General features: G+C 35.3%; 4 protein-coding genes and 1 non-coding gene across 8 annotated transcripts; 3 read left to right on the top strand and 2 right to left on the bottom strand.

Annotated features, from left to right (window-relative positions):
* The first annotated feature begins 640 nt into the window (after positions 1-640).
* On the top strand, positions 641-3184 carry LOC100854922 (U-box domain-containing protein 4). The gene is made up of 2 exons (XM_003635584.4): positions 641-2218; positions 2694-3184. Exons 1-2 carry the CDS (start codon positions 923-925, stop codon positions 2754-2756), a joined length of 1359 nt encoding a protein of 452 aa, XP_003635632.1. The 5' UTR covers positions 641-922; the 3' UTR covers positions 2757-3184.
* Positions 3185-4783: 1599 nt separating this feature from the next.
* LOC100264123 (inositol transporter 4) lies at positions 4784-8541 on the bottom strand. The gene is made up of 7 exons (XM_002267946.5): positions 8152-8541; positions 7074-7255; positions 6903-6973; positions 6461-6796; positions 6260-6367; positions 5546-6154; positions 4784-5439 (listed from the first exon to the last, which is right to left on the bottom strand). The coding sequence occupies exons 2-7, from the start codon at positions 7207-7209 to the stop codon at positions 4942-4944; spliced, it is 1758 nt and encodes a 585-aa protein (XP_002267982.1). The 5' UTR covers positions 7210-7255; positions 8152-8541; the 3' UTR covers positions 4784-4941.
* A 1555-nt stretch (positions 8542-10096) lies between these two features.
* TRNAL-CAG (transfer RNA leucine (anticodon CAG)) lies at positions 10097-10177 on the bottom strand. Its single transcript has one exon. It is a non-coding gene; the product is annotated as a tRNA-Leu (tRNA).
* A 2327-nt stretch (positions 10178-12504) lies between these two features.
* On the top strand, positions 12505-17013 carry LOC104880478 (ras-related protein RABA5a). Of its 3 annotated transcripts, none has more exons than XM_059740210.1 (5): positions 12505-12786; positions 15016-15108; positions 15371-15509; positions 15665-16092; positions 16432-17013. In XM_059740210.1, the coding sequence occupies exons 4-5, from the start codon at positions 15753-15755 to the stop codon at positions 16767-16769; spliced, it is 678 nt and encodes a 225-aa protein (XP_059596193.1). In that variant the 5' UTR covers positions 12505-12786; positions 15016-15108; positions 15371-15509; positions 15665-15752; the 3' UTR covers positions 16770-17013. The 3 variants fall into 3 exon arrangements, with proteins under 3 accessions (XP_059596193.1, XP_059596195.1, XP_059596194.1); XM_059740212.1 differs by having other exon boundaries at positions 12588-12782; XM_059740211.1 differs by lacking the exon at positions 12505-12786 and adding an exon at positions 12813-13650.
* Positions 17014-17830: 817 nt separating this feature from the next.
* On the top strand, positions 17831-19760 carry LOC100253807 (putative yippee-like protein Os10g0369500). Of its 2 annotated transcripts, XM_059739951.1 has the most exons (4): positions 17833-18113; positions 18215-18247; positions 18771-18879; positions 19360-19760. In XM_059739951.1, exons 1-4 carry the CDS (start codon positions 17971-17973, stop codon positions 19441-19443), a joined length of 369 nt encoding a protein of 122 aa, XP_059595934.1. In that variant the 5' UTR covers positions 17833-17970; the 3' UTR covers positions 19444-19760. The 2 variants fall into 2 exon arrangements, with proteins under 2 accessions (XP_002268209.3, XP_059595934.1); XM_002268173.5 differs by lacking the exon at positions 18215-18247 and having other exon boundaries at positions 17831-18113.
* The last annotated feature ends 30 nt before the right edge of the window (positions 19761-19790 follow it).

Raw genomic sequence — 19790 nt, 5'->3', positions numbered from 1 at the left:
TTTGTCCTTTATTTTTTAAAATAGAGAATATAATATTTTTAAATAACATATTTTAATCGTTTTAAAATATTCTTAATTAAATAATTAGATAGTTAGATAATAAAAATGATTTGAATATTTGACAATCGATAATATTTTTCTATTTTTTAGAATTAAAAAAACTGAAAAATAGGTTTGATAATAAAAAAAACTATTTTTTATAATTATGAATAGAAAATATGATGTTTATGATAACATATTTCACTTTTTTATATTTATGAGAACATATAAGTTGAAAACGCTTCATAGTTATATGTAAAATCACAAAATAGTCATATAAATATATCTTTAAATTTAAAAATAATAATAATAAGAAATATAATTTTTTATATTTAATTTATTATAAAAATATAAAAAAAGAAATTTATAATTAAAATTAATTAAAGGTATTTATAAAACATTAGCTAATTTATATATAAAAAATTAAAATAATAAAATAAATTTAAAGTAATAAATAAAAATAATTTATTGATTTTATTTTATTTTTTCACATATTTAATTTCTGATGTTAGTTTCTGATGTGAAATTTGATTTATAAGTGAGATTTTTTTTTGCCGATTTCTATTCAAATCTCCTCCGATTAATTCAGAGACGTCAGACTCACTCACAATCGACCGACATACAAGACCCGTCAGCGGTCATTCTGAGGACCGTCACCGCAATGTTCTCACCCCCACGTAACGTTAGCTTCTGCTCTAATACCAAAATCCATTGGCTCGGCATCTAAAGCATCATCATCATCAACTTCTTTCTTGTTGTATAAACCTCAGTTGTTACCATTCTGTGAGCTCCCCCTCTGTAATCATATCACCATGAAATGATATGAGAATAAAGATCGAAACTTTATACTGCTGAGCTTAAAAAGAAATAACATTTCCCGGAAATGGTTTCTCTGGAAGAATCGCACTCCAATTCCAATGTCCTGGCTTCATCCCGGACGCTATACAATACGTCTTCAACCTCTTCTATCAAGATTCAGAGATCTCTCGGCCGTTCCATGCGGACCATCCGCTCCAATCTCTATCAGACAGACCGTAGCTGTTCTTTCGCGGATAAGTCTTCATGTGTGTCTGAGAACTTGACCGATTCCGTCATCGATATGCGGCTCGGAGAGCTCGCCTCTCGCAGCAATAAGTCTGCCCAGTCTCCCTCCCAAGATGAGGAATATCTGGATCTTTCACATGCTTTCAGCGATTTTTCGGCTTGTAGCAGCGATATTTCGGGGGAGTTGCAGAGGCTAGCGAGTCTTCCGCCCTCCGAGGATGTCGCCAAGAATGAGAGCTCCGATCCGGAGCCAGAGCCTTGCTTGGGGTTTCTGCAGAGGGAGAACTTTTCCACTGAGATTATTGAGAGTATTTCGCCGGAGGATCTGCAGCCCACGGTGAAGATGTGTGTCGACGGCCTTCAATCGCCGTCTGTTGCGGTGAAAAGGTCCGCGGCCGCTAAACTACGCCTACTCGCTAAGAATCGCGCGGATAATCGGGCTTTGATTGGTGAATCGGGTGCTGTTCCTGCTTTGATTCCGCTTCTTCGTTGTACCGATCCGTGGACGCAGGAACACGCCGTCACGGCTCTGCTGAATCTCTCCCTCCATGAGGAGAACAAAACGTTGATTACGAACGCCGGTGCTATCAAATCTCTGGTTTATGTCCTCAAAACGGGGACGGAGACTTCGAAGCAAAACGCAGCTTGTGCTCTACTGAACCTCTCGCTGATCGACGACAACAAGATCTCGATCGGCGCCTGCGGTGCGATCCCGCCGTTGGTTTCGCTTCTCCTGAACGGATCAAATAGAGGCAAAAAAGACGCACTCACCACTCTCTACAAGCTCTGCTCGATGAAGCAGAACAAAGAAAGGGCTGTGAGCGCTGGAGCGGTGAAACTGTTGGTGGAATTGGTCGCGGAGCAGGGAACCGGCTTGGCAGAGAAGGCGATGGTGATACTGAGCAGTTTGGCTGCTATACCCGAGGGAAGAACAGCAATTGTGGAGGAAGGGGGTATTCCGGCACTCGTTGAAGCCATCGAGGACGGGTCGGTGAAAGGGAAGGAGTTTGCAGTGTTGACCCTTCTGCTATTGTGTGCCGATAGTGTGCGGAACAGGGGTTTGCTGGTGAGGGAGGGTGGCATACCTCCTCTTGTTGCGCTTTCCCAGACTGGAACTGCTCGAGCCAAGCACAAGGTGAGCCATTTTTTGAGCTGAATAGACTTCTCATAGGGAGTTGATTCTGCTGTTCTACCTCACTCATTTGAGTCATTTCTAATCCTAAGGTCTCTGCTTTCCACTTATAAATTGTTTGCCATAAAAAAAATTTCCTTGTTATCTGATTGAATAGCGCCTTAGCAGCTTAATCAGTCTTCTGGGCATCTGAGTGATGGTTACACACGGCCAAAACCTTTGATTTGGTTATGGGTTCTTCCATATAGAGTCTTAGAGTCCAGCCACTATCTTGCATTATGCTTGTGACTTGTAACAATATCCATCAAGGAATGGACTACAACTTACAACCGTATGTCGCCTGTTCCACACTGTAGTTTTCACTTTTTAGTGGCTGCTAATTAGGATCCCAGTCTGAGTAGTACGAATAATAAGTGTGAATGCATGGATCATTTATGGCCGAATTTTAATCTTGTTGTATCTGTGGGTGCATTTGCAGGCTGAAACGCTTCTGGGGTATTTGAGAGAGCCAAGACAGGAAGCTTCCACTTCAAGTCCTTAAGAGTGGTATTATTAGTATTTTTTTTTTTTACTCTTCCTAGTCCTACTATTTTGAGAGGTGTTAGTATCACCTAGTGGTTGGTTCATGACTGTATATAGGGAGTGCTTTGATGATTTGTACAGTGTGGCTGAGAGATCTTGAGAATGAATGATAAAAAGGGAGAAAATTAGATGAAGCTAGTGTTAGCATCTGACTTTTTAGATGTATGATTTTGACTAGGTTTTGGGGCTTTTTTTTTTCTTTTTTTCTTCCCTTTTTTTTATTGCAGGGGGTAAGACGTGTTTGCCTTTGTGGGTTTTATTTTGATGAGGATTTGGGTTATAATCCTTATATTTGTTTGGGTGATCCAAATTCTGTTAAAAGTTTTACATAATTGTCTGTCTGGTTTCTATATGTGAAAAATATAGATTATGGCTTGATTGTTTTTCCTTTTTCTTCTTTTCTTTTTGTTGGATAAAGAAGAAGAGCATCTTAAACCAAAAGAAAGGATTTGAAAATCAGTGTGGAAAACTTGACAACCCAAAATTCCCCTTCACAGTTTGAGCCCAGAGAGACATGAACATGATGCTCCTAACATCTCCTGCCTTTCAGATAGTGACTCAGGTGGCAAGTCTCAGTTAGTTTACTGCACCTCCATCCAAATGGCAGCATTTGACATTAATATATTACCATTTTTAAGCCATAAAATGTAAGGTTTTGCAATCAATTGCCATTAGAATACTACTATCATTTGTATGGTATGTGGCTTGAAATTTTTAATGTATGGTATGATGGTGGGTTTCTGTTGGGTTTGATGTAAAAATCAGAAAGCTACCTTTGCTTGTAGATTTTTGTACACAGCAATGATATTATTGTTCCTGTGTTGGGGGTGATGGGATGAGATCATGAGAGACAGAGAGAGACTGCTAATGAACAATGGCATGAACTTCCCAACTTCGCAAGGGTCCATTGTCCGTCTGATAATGGAGTGTGGATGATTGGCAAGCAAGAAAGGGTGGGCTTCTCAAACAAGTTGCAGTTGGGTTGTAGGGTGGGTGAATCTGGTGTATGGGTTGGTTACCGAATCACGTTGCGGCTGGTGTAAAGTAGGTCTCATCAACAGTGTGATACCAATACCATAGACGCCAGTTGCAGCCCCACTGGCCACCCACCAACCAGGGGCAGCCCCACCAAAGATTTGGTAACTGGTACAGTATCTTTCTTTATCCTAACTTGTCGTTATTAATAATGCAATAGCTGGCAGAGAGCAGGTGCCTATAGCTTTGTATTTTGGATGGTTGCAGGCTCCCTGCGAACTTTGCAGGAGCCTTGAGCCCCTCTCTCAACAAGGTGTCGGTAATGCACATCCACCCCTTTTATAGTTGGTAATTCCGACCCCTTCAATTTTAGGGTTCATCATTCCTCCAAGCAAATGCATGTAAACTAGGAATCACTGATTTTCTCATGAGGATGAAGTGAATTGAAACCCTAAAAGGTGTCTTCCAAGTGTATGATGTATCCATATTTAAAAATTTATTTAATTTTTTAATTATATGGTATTCATAATTTAAAAATATTTTAAATTTTTATAAATTTAAACAAAATAAATTAGTCATCATGTTACATGGCTCTTACCTGCAACCAAAAAGGTTAATTCGAACATAAGTTTTTGACTAAGACTAAGATGTTTTTTGTTTTGATGAAAAGGAAAACTCTATGAATACCATAATGCCTCATTTGTAAAAATTGCCACCCCTGAAAATCCCATTGCAAGGTGTATGGGGACGGAATAAAGGAAGAAATGAGTAGTGTGCTACCATTATTGTAGAAATGCCAGTATTTTAGAGGGGCCTGGTCTCCACTTCCATACTACTGTTTCCCATCATAGTTTTGTATGCATGGAGTAATAATGATTTAAAGGGGCCCTTCTCTGTTGTACCCTTTTTTCAATATCCCTGAGTCTGATCAGTTGACTAGTGAGTAACAGCTTTAGAAAATGACTGAGGATTTCACTATTTGACACCAGATTCAAATAAAGAATGTTCCACTTCTGAGAAGGTGCAATTTATAAATAATTTTCAATGTATTCCCATGAGTCTGGAACAAATGATTGCTATTAGTATGACATGAAACTAGGGAGGAAAGTTTATTTGAACAGAAAACACAGAAGAAGCAATTTCTATAGGTAAGCTTGTCTTCAAGTCAGTCATTGTGTGTCCTGATCTTTTGTAGAAGAAGCATCAGCAGAGCCCTTCCTCTTTTTGGAACGGATTCCTTTCTGAAGCATCTTCTCCACCTCCTCAAAGGCCAACCCTTTGGTTTCAGGCACAACAAAGTAAATGGCCACAAGTCCAATGAGGGAAAATCCAGCAAACAGGAGAAATGTCCCAGCAGACCCCAGATGCTCAGTCAATGTTAAGAATGTTTCACTCACTAGAAGATTTGATACCCAGTTAGCAACTGCAGCAATTCCTCCACCAATGCCTCTGTACCTCAATGGATATATCTCGGAGTTCACAATCCATGGCACTGTCCCCATCCCAGGTGAGTACGCTATGATGTATGCTCCCAGCAGCAAAATTGCCACAACTCCGAATTTGGTCGGGCATCCATTGGTGTACCATGTCCCATGATGTGCACGGCATTCGGCTCTCAGAGTATCTTTCACAGCTTCTGTTGAAGCTAGGCAGGCTCCAGGTAGATACTGAGTGAAATGAAAAGTAAATTAAATTGTTAGAACTTAGAAGCTCAGCCGCCTTGAGAATTGAGTTAGTAGAACAAGTGGAAAAAAGAAAAAAAAAAAAGCATACTTTGCCTGCTGAATTAGTACAAAATGCACAGTCAGTTGCTTTCAAGCAATCCATGCAGTTCCATGACGATGAATGTTGCTCTCTCAGATAAGCTGAGCACGTAGAATTTCCTCCATAGCTATTGGATTCGACTCTACCAACTAATGGAGAGTGCGCGGCAGCTTGGAAGAAAATGATAGATAATGCCACAAGGCAAGTGATGATCCCAAACAGGGAAATAATCATCAATGTCCTCCTTCCCTTTCTATCAACAAACATCATACTGATTATGGAGCCAACAGCATTTAGACCGGAAGTGATGAGAGAAAGTGCTAAAGCGGTCTTATTAGAAGCAAATCCAGCCAACTGAACTATGGTGGGACTATAATACATGACAGTGTTTATGCCCACAAACTGCTGAACCACTTGAACTGTGACCCCTGCATATAGCCCTCTCCGGACGACATCATTTTTTACAGCTTGCTTTACTCGTTGGAAAATATTGCTTCCCAGGGCTTCTAGGTCAGCCTTTTCAGCTTCAACTGATGACTGCAAGGCATTCATCTCTTCTTCAACTTTGTCACTTGGATAGATTTTTTCCAGTACGGCCCTGGCTTCGTCTTCCCTATTCTGATTGATATCAACAAATATCAATTGGTTAACACTATTAGATATGATTGTCTGCTTTGAACAAGTTCATAGGTAAGTTGATGGGCGAAATTGTTTAATGTTTACCTGTCTGTAGAGCCATCTAGGAGACTCAGGAAGCGACAACATTAATACAAACTGAACAACAGCAGGAAGTCCAGCTACCCCGAGCATCCATCGCCACGTTCCAGGTGCCTAAAAGCAAACCTTGTTAACAAAATTGATTCTGACAAGACTATGTTGTTCTTTTCCTCTCAAAACTTCAAACAGTTAAAGCTTACAACATACATGGGTAAAGGCTAGATTGATAAGGTAAGACAAGAATTGCCCTCCTGTAATCAGCAGACCATTTGAACTAACAAGAGCGCCTCTGATTCTAGCAGGAGAAGCTTCTGAAATGTAAAGAGGCGAAGTCATAGAAGCCATTCCCACTCCGAATCCCACCAATATTCTTCCCAGGATTATCACCCAGGGAGCTGGAGCAACAGCCATGACAATTGCCCCAGCAAAGAATAATACATCAGCTGCTAAAATTGACATTTTCCGCCCAAACCTGTCGTTTGCCCATCCTCCCACTGCAGCACCCACAATTGCTCCTGCTACAGCCATACTCACTATGGTTTCCTGCAGATTGATTGATGAAATGAAGAATCAACTCAACTCATAAGTCCAGGATACAGACATCAAGATTTTCATTTAAACATAAAGAAAGCAAATGAGAATAGCATACCTGTAACCATGTTTTCCTATCAACAACATCAAAGTCCTCTCTAATGTAAAGCAAGGCCCCAGAAATAACTCCTACACCCCACCAACAAAGCCAATTATGAACATATTTTGTAACTGCATCATACATATCTGTACAAAGTAGTGAACAGGAATGTATTAACTGTTGTGCTACCTGTATCGTAGCCGAATAGGAGACCTCCAATGCCAGCTGATAGAGCTAGACGCATAATGTATGGCGTTTTCCAAATTGTTTGCCAGCATTCTGTAAACTCAACTTTATCGGCTTTTATGATGCCCCCCTCCACCATTTTGTCCAAATTGGAAGACTAAATGTCTCTCTGCAAAGAGAAGAAACTGAACAAGACACTTTGGTTAGAATCTCATAATATCTGGCAGGCGAACCGCCATAGAAACGTAAGAGTTATAAAACAAAAGTTACAGAATCAAAACAATAGAATTTCCCAATGTTCATGTGACTGCTACTGATCAATAGAAAAGATCACTAGGTCCTCCCTGATCATATCTCATAATGGCCAGCAGGTTTTATTTTGAAAACCACAGGATAGTAGCAGAATGGCATTCTTCAGAAGCCCCACAAGAATTCAATCAGTCCATTGCTTTCCAAACAAAATTTCAAAATGTTTATGAACAAGGACATCACCAAAAACCCAGTGGATAATTACTAAAGATTTGCATTTGGATTTGAGAACAAAGCTGAGAGTGAGGTGGGAGTTCCCTGAACCATTTAAAAAATACTGATTAACAAGTCTATAATCCATGACTGTCTATATCTAAGACTCTGAAATAAAATCCAAGATCGACTCATATGATATAAGACTCTGAAAGGATTCTCAGTTTTTTTTCCACATAAATTGTGGGTAGAGGATAAAAGAAAGTGAAGAAAAGAAAAAAGAACAAATTTTGCCCATTTTTTCTGCATGTCAAACAGAAATTTCCTCAGACGAACATTTTTTTTTCTCCAACCTTTACCCTTTTCCCTTCCCCTCTGTTATTTTCAAATCCAGACACAACCAAAAACAAAAACAAAACAAAACAAAAAATGGGTTGGTCTTAAAACCCATCAGAGAAAGGATTGAAATCAAATCCATACTTCAAAATTATCAAAACCTAAAAGCATTGTAACATTCTCAGTCACCTATAACCTTGTTCTACACGACCACTGAGACAAATAAAAGAATTGGCATGAGAATATTCCAAGATGATGGAGATTAAGGACTAAGAAACATTACCAAGTTCTGGGGCAAGGCAACCTTAACCACAAAAGACAAGAAAGATAGATAGAAGAGGCAGCCCAAGGCAACACTTATATAGAAAACCATCCACCAATTTTCACTTTGGAAACCGAATCCTTCGGGAGCCAAATCCTGGAAAAGAAAAGAAAAAGGAAAGAGCTTTATCTTAATTGGGAAATTACACTGAATCTCCAGATCACATCTCCTAACAAAACGTCCGAGTTTTACGACACCTCTGTTTTTTTTTTTTCGGGTGTCATATTCAGAGGCATCCAAATATTTTCAGACTTCAATCAAGGATGCCCATGCAAAAGCCTTCCCATCTCCTTTGTGAGTTGGAATTCTTATCTCTCTCTCTCTCCCTCCATTTGATCCAATTTCTATCTGTTTTGGACTCATTATCATAAGTTATCTGCTTAAAAAAAGGGAAAAGTTCCACCCTTCCTTCCTAAATTACATATTTTTCAGTCAAAGCTCAAAATAATTTGCCACATTTTGATTTGAACCCCACAACAAAAAGATAAAAATAAAATAAAATTAATCCCCCATTTTTTTGCAATAAAAATAAATAAATGTAAGGGCTCATCTCACTGATCACTTAAGTTAATTTTACTCTTTCTCTTAAAGTTTTAGCTAAATATGGCTAACTCTTATTGGTTTTAAAACAAAAAACCAAAAAACCAAAATTTGTTTTTTTGTTGATAAATCATACCTAAAATGCCATCTCATTAGGGCTATAAAATGATTTGTTAATGTATTATTTAGTTGTTTCTGTTTATCTATTATACCAAAAAAAGAAAAATTAGGATAAGAGTTTATATGGTTTTTTTGATAAATTCAGACATCAACACAAGAAAAGAGGATAAATGTGAATATTCGATAAATAATTTAAATATTTTAAAATTTTTAATAAAAATTATTATTATTATTATTATTATTATTATTATTATTAAATATTTTGCATCCAACTTACATTCTAAAAATAAATAAATTAGTTTTAATAAAATATTTTTATTTCAAATAATACAAATGTAAGGTACACGTCATGCAAAAAATAAAAAACAAATTTAGCCATAATTCAATTTGGCTACATATACAATTTTTCTAAAATTTAAAACAAGGAATATATTAGGATTGCATGAGTAAAAGGAATAAATTAATACATTTTTGTGAAAAAAAAAGTATAATTAATAAATATAACAAACCAAATAATAAAAATTTGCCATTTTTTTTAAGCAAATAGGAAAAAAGGGAAAAAAAATATGGTGATTTTGGTTGAATAAAAAAAAACTAAAATATTTGACTTTTTTTATTAAGTTAAAAGTAATTCATTGATATCAATCTATCTAATTAAAATAACTTGTTATAAGTATATTCAATTTAGTTATATTAGTTTATATTAACACGTTATTTTTAGTTAAAGAGATAAAATAAAAAATAACATCACCTATAAATATAATTTTTTTCTAAAAGACAAATAACATAGGTAAAATGAATAAATAAATAAAATTTTATGTGGAAAAGCTTGTAATTGATAAATATTAATACAAAAATACATAAATAAATAAAATTTTACAATTTTTTAAAGAAATATGAAAAAAAGGAAAAATAAATCTTCTAGAATAAGGGATACATTAGAATAACATAGGTTAAAAACACATAATTAATACAAAATTAATTAATTAATTAATTAATTTTTTTCCATTTTGTTCAATGAAAAAAGAAAAATTGAATCTCAAGAATCTAATTTGAATTTTAAAAACCCATAATTAATAAATATTAATATAAAACAAATAGGTTAAATTATGCCATTTTTAAGGAAAGAAGAAAAAAAAGGAAACAAATAAGAAATTGCATGCATATATAATTTTTCTAAAAAAAATAACATATAAAAAGAATAAATATATAAATTTAAATTTTTGCCAAGGAAAAAAAATCAAAATGTCAAGAATGGGATTCGAACCCATGCCCTTTCGGACCAGTACCTGAAACTGGCGCCTTAGACCAACTCGGCCATCTTGACATTGTGTTGACTCATTTGATAAATTAATATTTTATTCTCTAAAAAAATTTACACAAATACTAAATTGAAAGTTATAATGACTCGATATATTTATGGTAAACATTAAGGAATGCAAATAAAATTAATTTTTAAACTATATTTGATTGATGGAACAAGATACAATATAATATGTTTACAAATTTGAAGGCATGCAATGGATGCAAATAAAATTAACCCTTAAACTATATTTAGTCGATAAGATAAAATATGTATTCGATCAGATATGAGACTTTTAAAATATTATATTTAAGATAAGTATCCAATTAGATATGAAACTCTTAAGATATTATATTTAATAAATATGATATTTCGAGATATTGTATTTATTGAGATATGTTATATCATATTTATATTTAATTTGTAAAATAAAAAAAAATTATATTATTTTTCAATGTACGATATTTGATTAAAATAAAAATTATCTTGTATTATAATACTTTTTTTTAAAATATGGAATATTTCGAGTTGTTCAATAATTTAAAATCAGGTAAATAATTATATTTTATCTATTAAAAATATTCATGTTTAGAATATTTTAAAAATATAAATGAAAAAAATTATATTATATTATTCAATTAAAATATATATATATATATATATATATATATATATATATATATATATATTATTTTTAGTTATTTTTAACTACAAATTTAACTTATTTCATAGTATATCTGATCATTCAAATTTAATCTTACGCTTTTGTTATTTCATATCTTATATTCAATCAAAAAGTAGAATATATGATAAATTCCATCATTAATTAAACATGATATGAGATATGTAATCCATTCTCTTATCTTATTTCATGGTAAATCTGATCATCCAAATTCGATTTTATGCTTTTGTTATTTCATGGTATCTTACGCTTTTGTTATTGTTATTTCATAGTATATCGGATCAGCCAGATACAACTTTTATTATTTGTGTTCGGAAGGACAAAGATTCTTGTGTGTTTTTTTTTTTTTTGGGAAAACTAAATTACACCAACTATCAAGTACATTCACTTTAATTTCTATTCCAGACCAGACTTTGAAATAAGAGAGAAAAGAGATGGATTAAAGAGTCTGAATATGGGTACAGGCGGCTCCAGAGCCAAGGTTTAGAGCGGTGAAGGAAGGACATGGATATGGTGGGGTTGGAGGTCTAGACCACCACTGCCTCACCTAACAAACAAAGGGATTGTATGTGTCTGCTGTGTGTATAAATGCAGACAAACTTCATCATCCAAATCAATGCTCACATCCCATGACCACCTTCCCCCCAGGCCCCCCCCCACTCCCCCATTGCTTCATTTAGCCTTGGTGAGTGTCACCGTCACCCCTCCTTGTTATCCGGAAAAGGGTCTGCAGTCTGCACTAACCCCCTTCTCTGCATTTTGATAAATGTTCCATTATCCCTGCGGTCTATGCCATTCATATCATTCCCTTCCTCACTACTCACATCCTTCATCTTTCTCTTTCTTAAACTAACACAATATATGAAAAGCCCGTATTAAGAGGGAACTATATCTAAATGGAAGGCTCGGGTAATAACTCTAAGGCTATGTTTGTTTCTTGGAAAATACGAGGGAGCATGGGAAAAGAAAATAAAAGAGAAAAATAAAAAGATTTAAATTCAATAAATTATGTTTATATACTATTTCAAACTCATCTAACTTATTTTAATATTATTATATAAAAATAAAATAATTTGAAGATATATAAAAGCTTTTTTACCATATTTTTTGAAATAAGGGTGGTTTGATTATGTAGTCTGAAATATGTTTTTAAAAGCTGCTTTTTATTCTTTAATTTAAAAATAATTTTTAAAAACAAGTTTTAATAAATATGATCAAATGGATTCATGTTTTTCTTTTGTTTTTAAAACCAATGAAAAATAATTTTTATTTATTTTCTAAAAATTGTTTTATTATTTTCATCAAAATAGTGGTCAAATAGTGTTATAAATTTTTAAAAACAAAAAATTATTTTTAAATCACATGGTCAAATAAATTCTAAACTTTTTATTAATTTTAATTATATTTGATTTTATTTGATATTTTTCATAATACAATTAAACACAATAAAATCATTTTTCTTCTTTTTTTAAAACTTTTTTGGTGAGTCAAACATAACCTCAAGTTTCGTACATTCGCTATATTTTTAATACCTTAGTCATATTTTTATCTTACTCGGTCCAAAATGAGTTCAAATCCAGAAATATCTTGATTTTGAGATTTAGGATTTAGGGTTTAAGGTATTTTCAAAGCATGGTATGATGGGTCTAAACACACATTCACTTGTAGCGGTAGGGGCCGTTGGGCCCTAATAGGCTTTCGGATGAGGCCCAATCATCACTAGCCAGCCCGTTTGGCTCGGGCTTTGTGTATCTAGATCGCTCTTTCTTTCTCACTTTCTCTCTCTTCTAACCCTAATTCCTCAGAAGGAGCGTTACATTTGTGGGTTTGGGTCTGGTCTTGAATGCATTGTCGAATTAATGCATTTTCAATTGTGTATTTTCTTTTCTTCGATCCACTATTCGTCCCTGATTTGATCGCAAAAGGACACCTTCCATGATAGAAAAAGTCGGTACGTTGACAATTTAATTCTATATATTTTTTTTCATTTCGTATTTCTGCTTCTCTTCCTCTTCTTCTGTCTTATTATGCCTTTGCTTGAAGAAATTAGGGTTCTTATTTGAAATGTTTTTTTTTTTTTTTTTAATGATTTGGGAAATCAAGATTTTAGGCAATGCCTTTTGAAAATGGGTTGGTTTACGGATTTCAGGAAGGGGTACATTATTGTTTTGGTTTTTGTTTGGGGAGATTCTAGTTTTATTTGGTTTTTTTTTTTTTTCTTGGTACAGATTCAAACCCGAGAATTAGCTTCTTATGCTTGTGTTGGTTCAAGTTTTTTGTTGGTTAATACGTGGGTCTGAATGATTTGTCCTATAGGAATCTTATGATCTTCCTTTCATGCGCACGCATACAACTCTGAGCGAATGCCTTTGTTGTATGGGGACATCCGTGGATCTTCTTTCTTCCAGCATTGACCCTGATGTAAAAACTAGGGATTGAGACGTTTGGCATCTGTTATTGTGATTCAAGCACATTGATTAGACGTGTAAAGCCATGATGTTTAACTCTCTGCAAATGGAGACAAAATAGGGTCTTGGCGCTTTGGGTCATCTTGGGATTTCTGGATTTTAAATATGTTTAATGTGGAATGTTTTCTTAATATCTGTACGTAAATTAGTGGATTGACCCATCAATCTTTAGAGGCTTAGTGCTAAAGTCATGGGAAACGGCTCCCATTCACTTCTACTCCTTGATTGGCAGACTGAGAGGGGAATTATCATCCCCATCTTCTTCCAAAGGCAATCATTGGACTTTTTTGGAGACAGGCTGAAAACTCACACCCCGATCATGGGGCTCCTTTTACTTCAATTAGGAGGTGCCTCGGCTAACTTATATAGTTAATTTAATTGTAGATTAAGTCCCAATTTAGGTTCTTTACATGCTCTCTTTTAGTCTTGCTCTATTATACTCGCCTTTGAAATTGATTAGGTTAAATATACATGTTCGCATTTGCATGCATTACTTCATGTCTGCTGAAGTGTTATTAGGGTTTGTAATCCTTTTAACAAAAAAAAAGGAAAAAAAAAATTGAGGTGCATATGGCAGATTCATTTATGAAATGGGGGTTTTAGAGTACTTTGACTTGTTTTAGTTTGACACTTGGGAGCATGAATTCCATTCCAGGAAAGAAGTGGACATGTCGGGTTAGATATGCCTGATATGTACTGAAATAGGTAGTACTCATTTGTGAATTCTTGGCATAGTTCAATGCTAATCATAGGTTGGGTTGGCACTTCTATGGGCGGTTTGGGCCTCCAGACGAACAAAGCTGGAGGATGTTTCAAACATATATTTGCAAAAGGCCAACAATTCAGATCTAAGCTTGCAGAGAGTTGCATAACATGTTTAATTCTCTTCCGCTTTCTTTTTATTAAGATGGTTAGTCATATGAAGATTGATTTTCTCTTAAAGGGGTGGCCAATGCCACTCTCTTGCACTGAATATCATAATACATGAGATGGAAATAACTATACATACCATACTAATTTATTCTATACTTGTACGATTATGAATTTCTCAGCAATTAGTTAGGATTAATGCTTTGTTGAGTTCTTTTAAGTTACATGATTGTGAATCCCTGGACAGTCAATGAGAGAGCAAAGCTCATTTTGAATCTCTCTGTCTTTCTGTCTCTCTCACTCACTCACACATGCACATATAAAGTCAAGTTCAATGATCATTTGGTTGAATTGCATGTTTTCAGGTTGTCAGAGTAGAGAGATTTATGTTCTGTTGCCATTAACGAATTCCTGATTTTCATTTGCTCATATGCTTTAAGGGATTTGTTTCCCATACTTTTTGCTTCAAAGCTTTTTCCTTTTACACATTTTGGAATGAGCAACAAATGTTGGATCAACCATGAGAGCGAGGTTGTTAAGTGCCACTTTTGATAAGTGTAATGTGGAGTTGTACTTGACATGAAAATGGTTATAGTATTTCACATGGCCATCTTAACCAGTCTAGAATGCATAAGTGTTGAATTATTTCCATCTGGGATGTATTTAACTATGCAGGAAACTTGATGCACATTGGACCTTTTTCTCATCTAATCATGCAATCTGGTTTTACATGAGACTTCTAATTTATGCTTGAATTTAAATTTTAAGGCTTTTTATATTTTTCACTACTTGCTTATGATACGAATTTTTCCAACGAGTATCTAACTAATTATTATTTCCAGAGTTGAGCTCAGAAGTACCAAGCAAGAGCAGAGGCAGGAGCAGGGTGGAAGTAAGGCTGAACGCTGAAGAGTAGCACCTCACCTTACCTAACGGTATGCTTTGGAAGTCTGGATTTGAAGGGTGTAAGAATAAGTTCTACACCTGGTGATAACTTTTGAACAGTTTCATTATTTTGATTTTAGGTGTTTCAGATCTTAGTACAGTCACTCCACATGATATTATACCCATTTTTCTAAATACAATTTTCCCTACAGGATTTGTAATATGATTTTATTAATCTAATGAAGTAATATCATAACATATTAAGTCGTTCAGTAGAGATGTCTGGATTCTGATGCTTTCTTGATGCTGCAGGTACCTTAACCTGTTTCACTTTTTTGGAAGGCCAGACTGGCATTTGACATAGAAAATTCTGGAGAGCTTGCAGAAGTGGCAGGAAGGAGGGGGTGGACTTGGCTAACCTACTATCTCTGATCACACTGAAGCATATTAGGTATTTTCTCAGATTCTGTTTATGCTGCGTTTAGCTTATCAATGAACTGCTGCTTTTGTCCTTTTATTCCTGCCCTGCCTTCCAAGTTGTCCTTTTCTTGTATCCTCTAATTTCATTTTCTCATCTTGAATATTGAAAAATCTGATGTTTCTTAGGTAACTTTTTAAAAGGCCAACAAACCAGAAGGCTATCAATCATTTTAACATGGTTCTATAGAGTGACAATTTCTGCAAAGGCTGGAAGATGGCATTTTATTCTGAGGATGAACAAACTGAAGATTATCTTTTTAAGATTGTCTTAATTGGCGATTCAGCAGTTGGGAAATCAAACTTGCTTGCAAGATTTGCGAGAGATGAGTTTTACCCTAATTCCAAATCAACTATAGGAGTAGAGTTCCAAACCCAGAAGATGGATATCAATGGGAAGGAAGTTAAAGCACAGATCTGGGACACTGCAGGTCAGGAGCGGTTCAGGGCTGTGACATCTGCCTATTACAGGGGAGCAGTTGGAGCTCTTCTGGTGTATGACATCAGTAGACGGCAGACATTCGATAGCATTGGCAGATGGCTTAATGAACTCCACAGTAAGACACTAACAATTTTGCTTGATGTTTGTTTTCATGCTAACTCCTGTCGGTAAGCAAGTGATCTGTTTTTATCAACATAATTTTGATGGGTTGTGAATGATGGCAGCTTAATGAACACTCCTAGTTCTGATAATTATATTATTATTAACATCATATTTGTTGTTTCAAGATTAATATATCTTGGTTATTAAAAGAAATAATGTGATTTCAGGTCCATCAGACATTGAAATGTGTATTTATCCTATTAGAATGATACTAGTTGTAGGAAATTGATGTGCAATGTAGTTTTCCAACATCAAATGGGGCTTAGTTTTTCATGGGTTATTTGTTGAACAGCTCATTCGGACATGAATGTGGTTACAATCCTTGTTGGCAACAAGTCTGATCTCAAGGATGCCAGGGAGGTGACCACAGCTGAAGGCAAGGCTTTAGCAGAGGCACAGGGTTTGTTCTTCATGGAAACCTCAGCTCTTGATTCATCCAATGTATCTGCTGCCTTTCAGACAGTTGTTCGGGAGATTTACAATATATTAAGCCGGAAAGTTATGCAATCTCAAGAACTCAGAAAGCATGATACTGTGTCGTTGGGGAATGGAAAGACTGTGGTTATACAGGGAGAGGGCAACCGTGAAGCAGATGTGGAACCTAGTAAGGGTTGGTGCTGTTCGTCTTAAAGCCTGGGTCGATCATATCCTTGCTGTTTTCCCAAACGAAGTCCAGATATATCTTCCTTCCCCATGCATTGAATTTCTTGCCATTGTTGAAATGTGGATTTGAAATTACATTTGTTTGTCGACTTTCTGGGATAATGGTGGTTGGAGAAGAGAAACTGGAGTAGAAAGTGTAAATGACTTGATGGGAATTTTTAAGGAAAAAAGATTATGATATATATATAATGTTGAAAATTTTGCTTGGCAACTGTATGCGTCTGAATTTTTTTTTTTTTTTTCTCTTTGTTTTTTTGTGCATTGTTCTTATCAGAAGATATGTATTGATTCTTACCTTCATTGAAGTTCAACACATTGGGTACATGGGTGAAGGAGCTCCCAACCCCATGTGTTTAATTTGATAAATTGAGTCCACCAGAGGAATTCAGATATAAGTCTCCTCTTGAGAGACCATTTTAACTTTTAGTTGTGATTGCTGAATTTTATTTTTTACATGCATCATATGAAGTTGGTTTTCAGGCAATCTCCTTAAATGTTGGTTTTCAAACAATCCTTTTTAAGAATTTTGGTCCTGAAATAAATAATAATAATAATAATAATAAAAAATTAGTTTAAATGTTACTTCAAATATGTTTTACTTATTTTTCCTCTTTTATAAAAATTAAATAATTTTAAAATATGTAAATTTTTAATTAAATTTATTTATTTATTTATTAATTATTTTTTTTAATGGAAACAACGGCATGAAAAATTTTGGATGCTATCTATTTTTGATGGGTTTTGTTTAAGAAAAGTGAAAATTTGTTTTTAGAAAATGAAATTTGTAAAATTTTCATTTATTTTTTAAATTATTTAATTTTTTTCTAAAAGAGAAAAAAAATAAATGCAAAACAAATTTATTTCCCTCCAAATTTTTTGGTAATTCAGTTTGATATTTGAAGAGGAGAAAAAAAAATGAAATAAGTTGAAAATAATATTTTAAAAATAATATATACATTTTCCGTCAATTTTCACTGATGAGCACAATGACATAAATACGGAAATACCCCTGGATGCCATGACGTGGCGCCAGGTCAATCGGTTAGCATGGTTTCGGTTACTCCTGTGGCAATGAGTATAGAAGACAAAGGCATATCCCCAAATCCCAGTTAGGGCATTTTCTGTGTGTTTGATTTGAGTTGCAGGGTGACAAAGAGTGTAGAATCTGATGGGTCGCCTGTTCATAGAGTCTCTGAATGGTCCTAAGATCTTCAAATGCAAGTGCTGCAAGGTTGATTCCGCTTCTCACGACGACATCATTTCCAAGGATTTTCAGGGCCGCTACGGCCGTGCTTATCTCTTTAAGAACGTGTACGCTCTTTCTCCCTTCCTCCTTCTCTTCTCTATCCCTTTTTCTCTTTTCTCTCACCTTACACTGATTCTCTCTCTAATTTTGAATTTCCTTCGATTAGGATTCAGTTTTTGCCCCTTCCCCCATCACTTCAGTACGTGGATTTCTGGTGATTCTGAAGTTTTATTTGTCACATATAAGCATCCCACCATGTATTCATCGCCTTACTTTTCTTCCCATATGCTAGCTTCTAACAGTCGGTCGATTTGGAATTGCATGTTTGATGTTTCTGGCTTGAATTACAGACTTGCTGTTGGATAATTTGGTTGTGAATTATTTTTCCAAGTGATAATCACATGGAATGAATTCAAAGATAGTTGCTGCATTGTTTTTCCCCAGCTGCTTAATAAACTTTGAAAGTACAACCTTTCTGACTCTAATCTGGTAACATTCTGCATCTATAAGATTTTGACCTCTTTTGTATTGTAAAGAAAAGGAAATTGTGTGTTCCATTGTAGAGATGGTATGGTGATATCTTATTGATTTCAGTTTCGCATGATCATAGAGAATCTTTGTTTTGCCATGGCCTTTTCTTGAGGACCTCATATGGTGCCACATGCCCGGAAAAACTGTTGGTTATGTGAGAGCTTATTAAAATTTCCATGGTTGCATTTCAGGGTGAACATATCTCTGGGGCCGAATGAAGACCGGCATCTTATGAGTGGGTTACACACTGTGAATGACATTTATTGCAGCTCTTGCCAGCAGATACTGGGCTGGAGATATGTAAGTTTGATCATATTTTATACTCATTGTGTTGGTTGCAAGTTCATGTGCTTTTACAGAGTGCGTATGTAGATTTGGATCTCCATATATTACTGATCCCATCTGTGGCCTGGTTGTGTGTGACCAGGAAACAGATTTGTCATGTTGGAAATGTCATTCGCTCATGAAACCCGGCTGCCCTAGGGCAAGTGTCATTTCATACTGAAACAGTATATTTTTATTCTCTGGTTAATTTCTCAACCAATTGAGTACTGATAAATCACAGAATGATACCTAACAATATTTACTTAAGTATTGGTTCCTGTTGGTGAATGAATCCCCCTCCTGTTACTGGATACAGGACAAAGAGAATTGCCCCATTTCTGATCTTGTTGGTTAATTCTTGAGTTGAATGTTGTTGTGATCTATATGGATATAAAGATAAAAACTGGCTTCAGCACTAACTCTTTTTGTGTAATTTTTTTGTGATTGTCATCTTAGGAGAAGGCTTATGAGGAGAGCGAAAAATATAAGGAAGGTCTGTTCATCCTTGAGAAGGAGCGGATGTTGAAGGAGGGTTGGTGATGCTTTGAACATGTATTCATGTGGAAAAGGAAGAGAATGGAGGTGCTTTGTCGCAGCTGGTGCAACCTTGGCTAAGGACATCCTTTTGGTTACCAAACAATAAATTGGATAAGGAAGTAATGAAGACTGCCATGTTAGTAGCTCATGCAACCTTTGCATGATACTGAATGTATATTAGGACCTTCTATATTTTAGTTTTTTCTTTCTTGGCATTGAATTTTTTTTGCAATTCTGAAGAAACTAGTTGCCATCACATGGAGTCACACCAGGTTTGGCCAATTTTATGGTAATGAAAAAAGACTACATTTTACAGACAAGCTCAAATGCTGGTGGTGGTTTTCTTGTCA

This window comes from Vitis vinifera, chromosome 10 (assembly GCF_030704535.1).
Source record: "Vitis vinifera cultivar Pinot Noir 40024 chromosome 10, ASM3070453v1".
NCBI lineage: Eukaryota > Viridiplantae > Streptophyta > Magnoliopsida > Vitales > Vitaceae > Vitis > Vitis vinifera.
Note: the sequence above shows the minus strand (reverse complement) of the source record. Positions and strands in the feature narration are given on the sequence as shown.

Coding starts and splice junctions, on each gene's coding strand:
- LOC100264123 (XM_002267946.5), bottom strand. CDS start 7,209: ATGGTGGAGGGGGGCATCATAAAAGCCGATAAAGTTGAGTTTACAGAA. Junction 6,368..6,460: donor TCAATCTAGCCTTTACCCAT/GTATGTTGTAAG, acceptor GTTTGCTTTTAG/GCACCTGGAACGTGGCGATG. Junction 5,440..5,545: donor GTACTAATTCAGCAGGCAAA/GTATGCTTTTTT, acceptor CATTTCACTCAG/TATCTACCTGGAGCCTGCCT.
- LOC100253807 (XM_059739951.1), top strand. CDS start 17,971: ATGGGTCGCCTGTTCATAGAGTCTCTGAATGGTCCTAAGATCTTCAAA. Junction 18,114..18,214: donor GCTTATCTCTTTAAGAACGT/GTACGCTCTTTC, acceptor TCCTTCGATTAG/GATTCAGTTTTTGCCCCTTC. Junction 18,880..19,359: donor AGATACTGGGCTGGAGATAT/GTAAGTTTGATC, acceptor TTGTCATCTTAG/GAGAAGGCTTATGAGGAGAG.
- LOC104880478 (XM_059740210.1), top strand. CDS start 15,753: ATGGCATTTTATTCTGAGGATGAACAAACTGAAGATTATCTTTTTAAG. Junction 16,093..16,431: donor ATGGCTTAATGAACTCCACA/GTAAGACACTAA, acceptor TTTGTTGAACAG/CTCATTCGGACATGAATGTG.
- LOC100854922 (XM_003635584.4), top strand. CDS start 923: ATGGTTTCTCTGGAAGAATCGCACTCCAATTCCAATGTCCTGGCTTCA. Junction 2,219..2,693: donor CTGCTCGAGCCAAGCACAAG/GTGAGCCATTTT, acceptor GTGCATTTGCAG/GCTGAAACGCTTCTGGGGTA.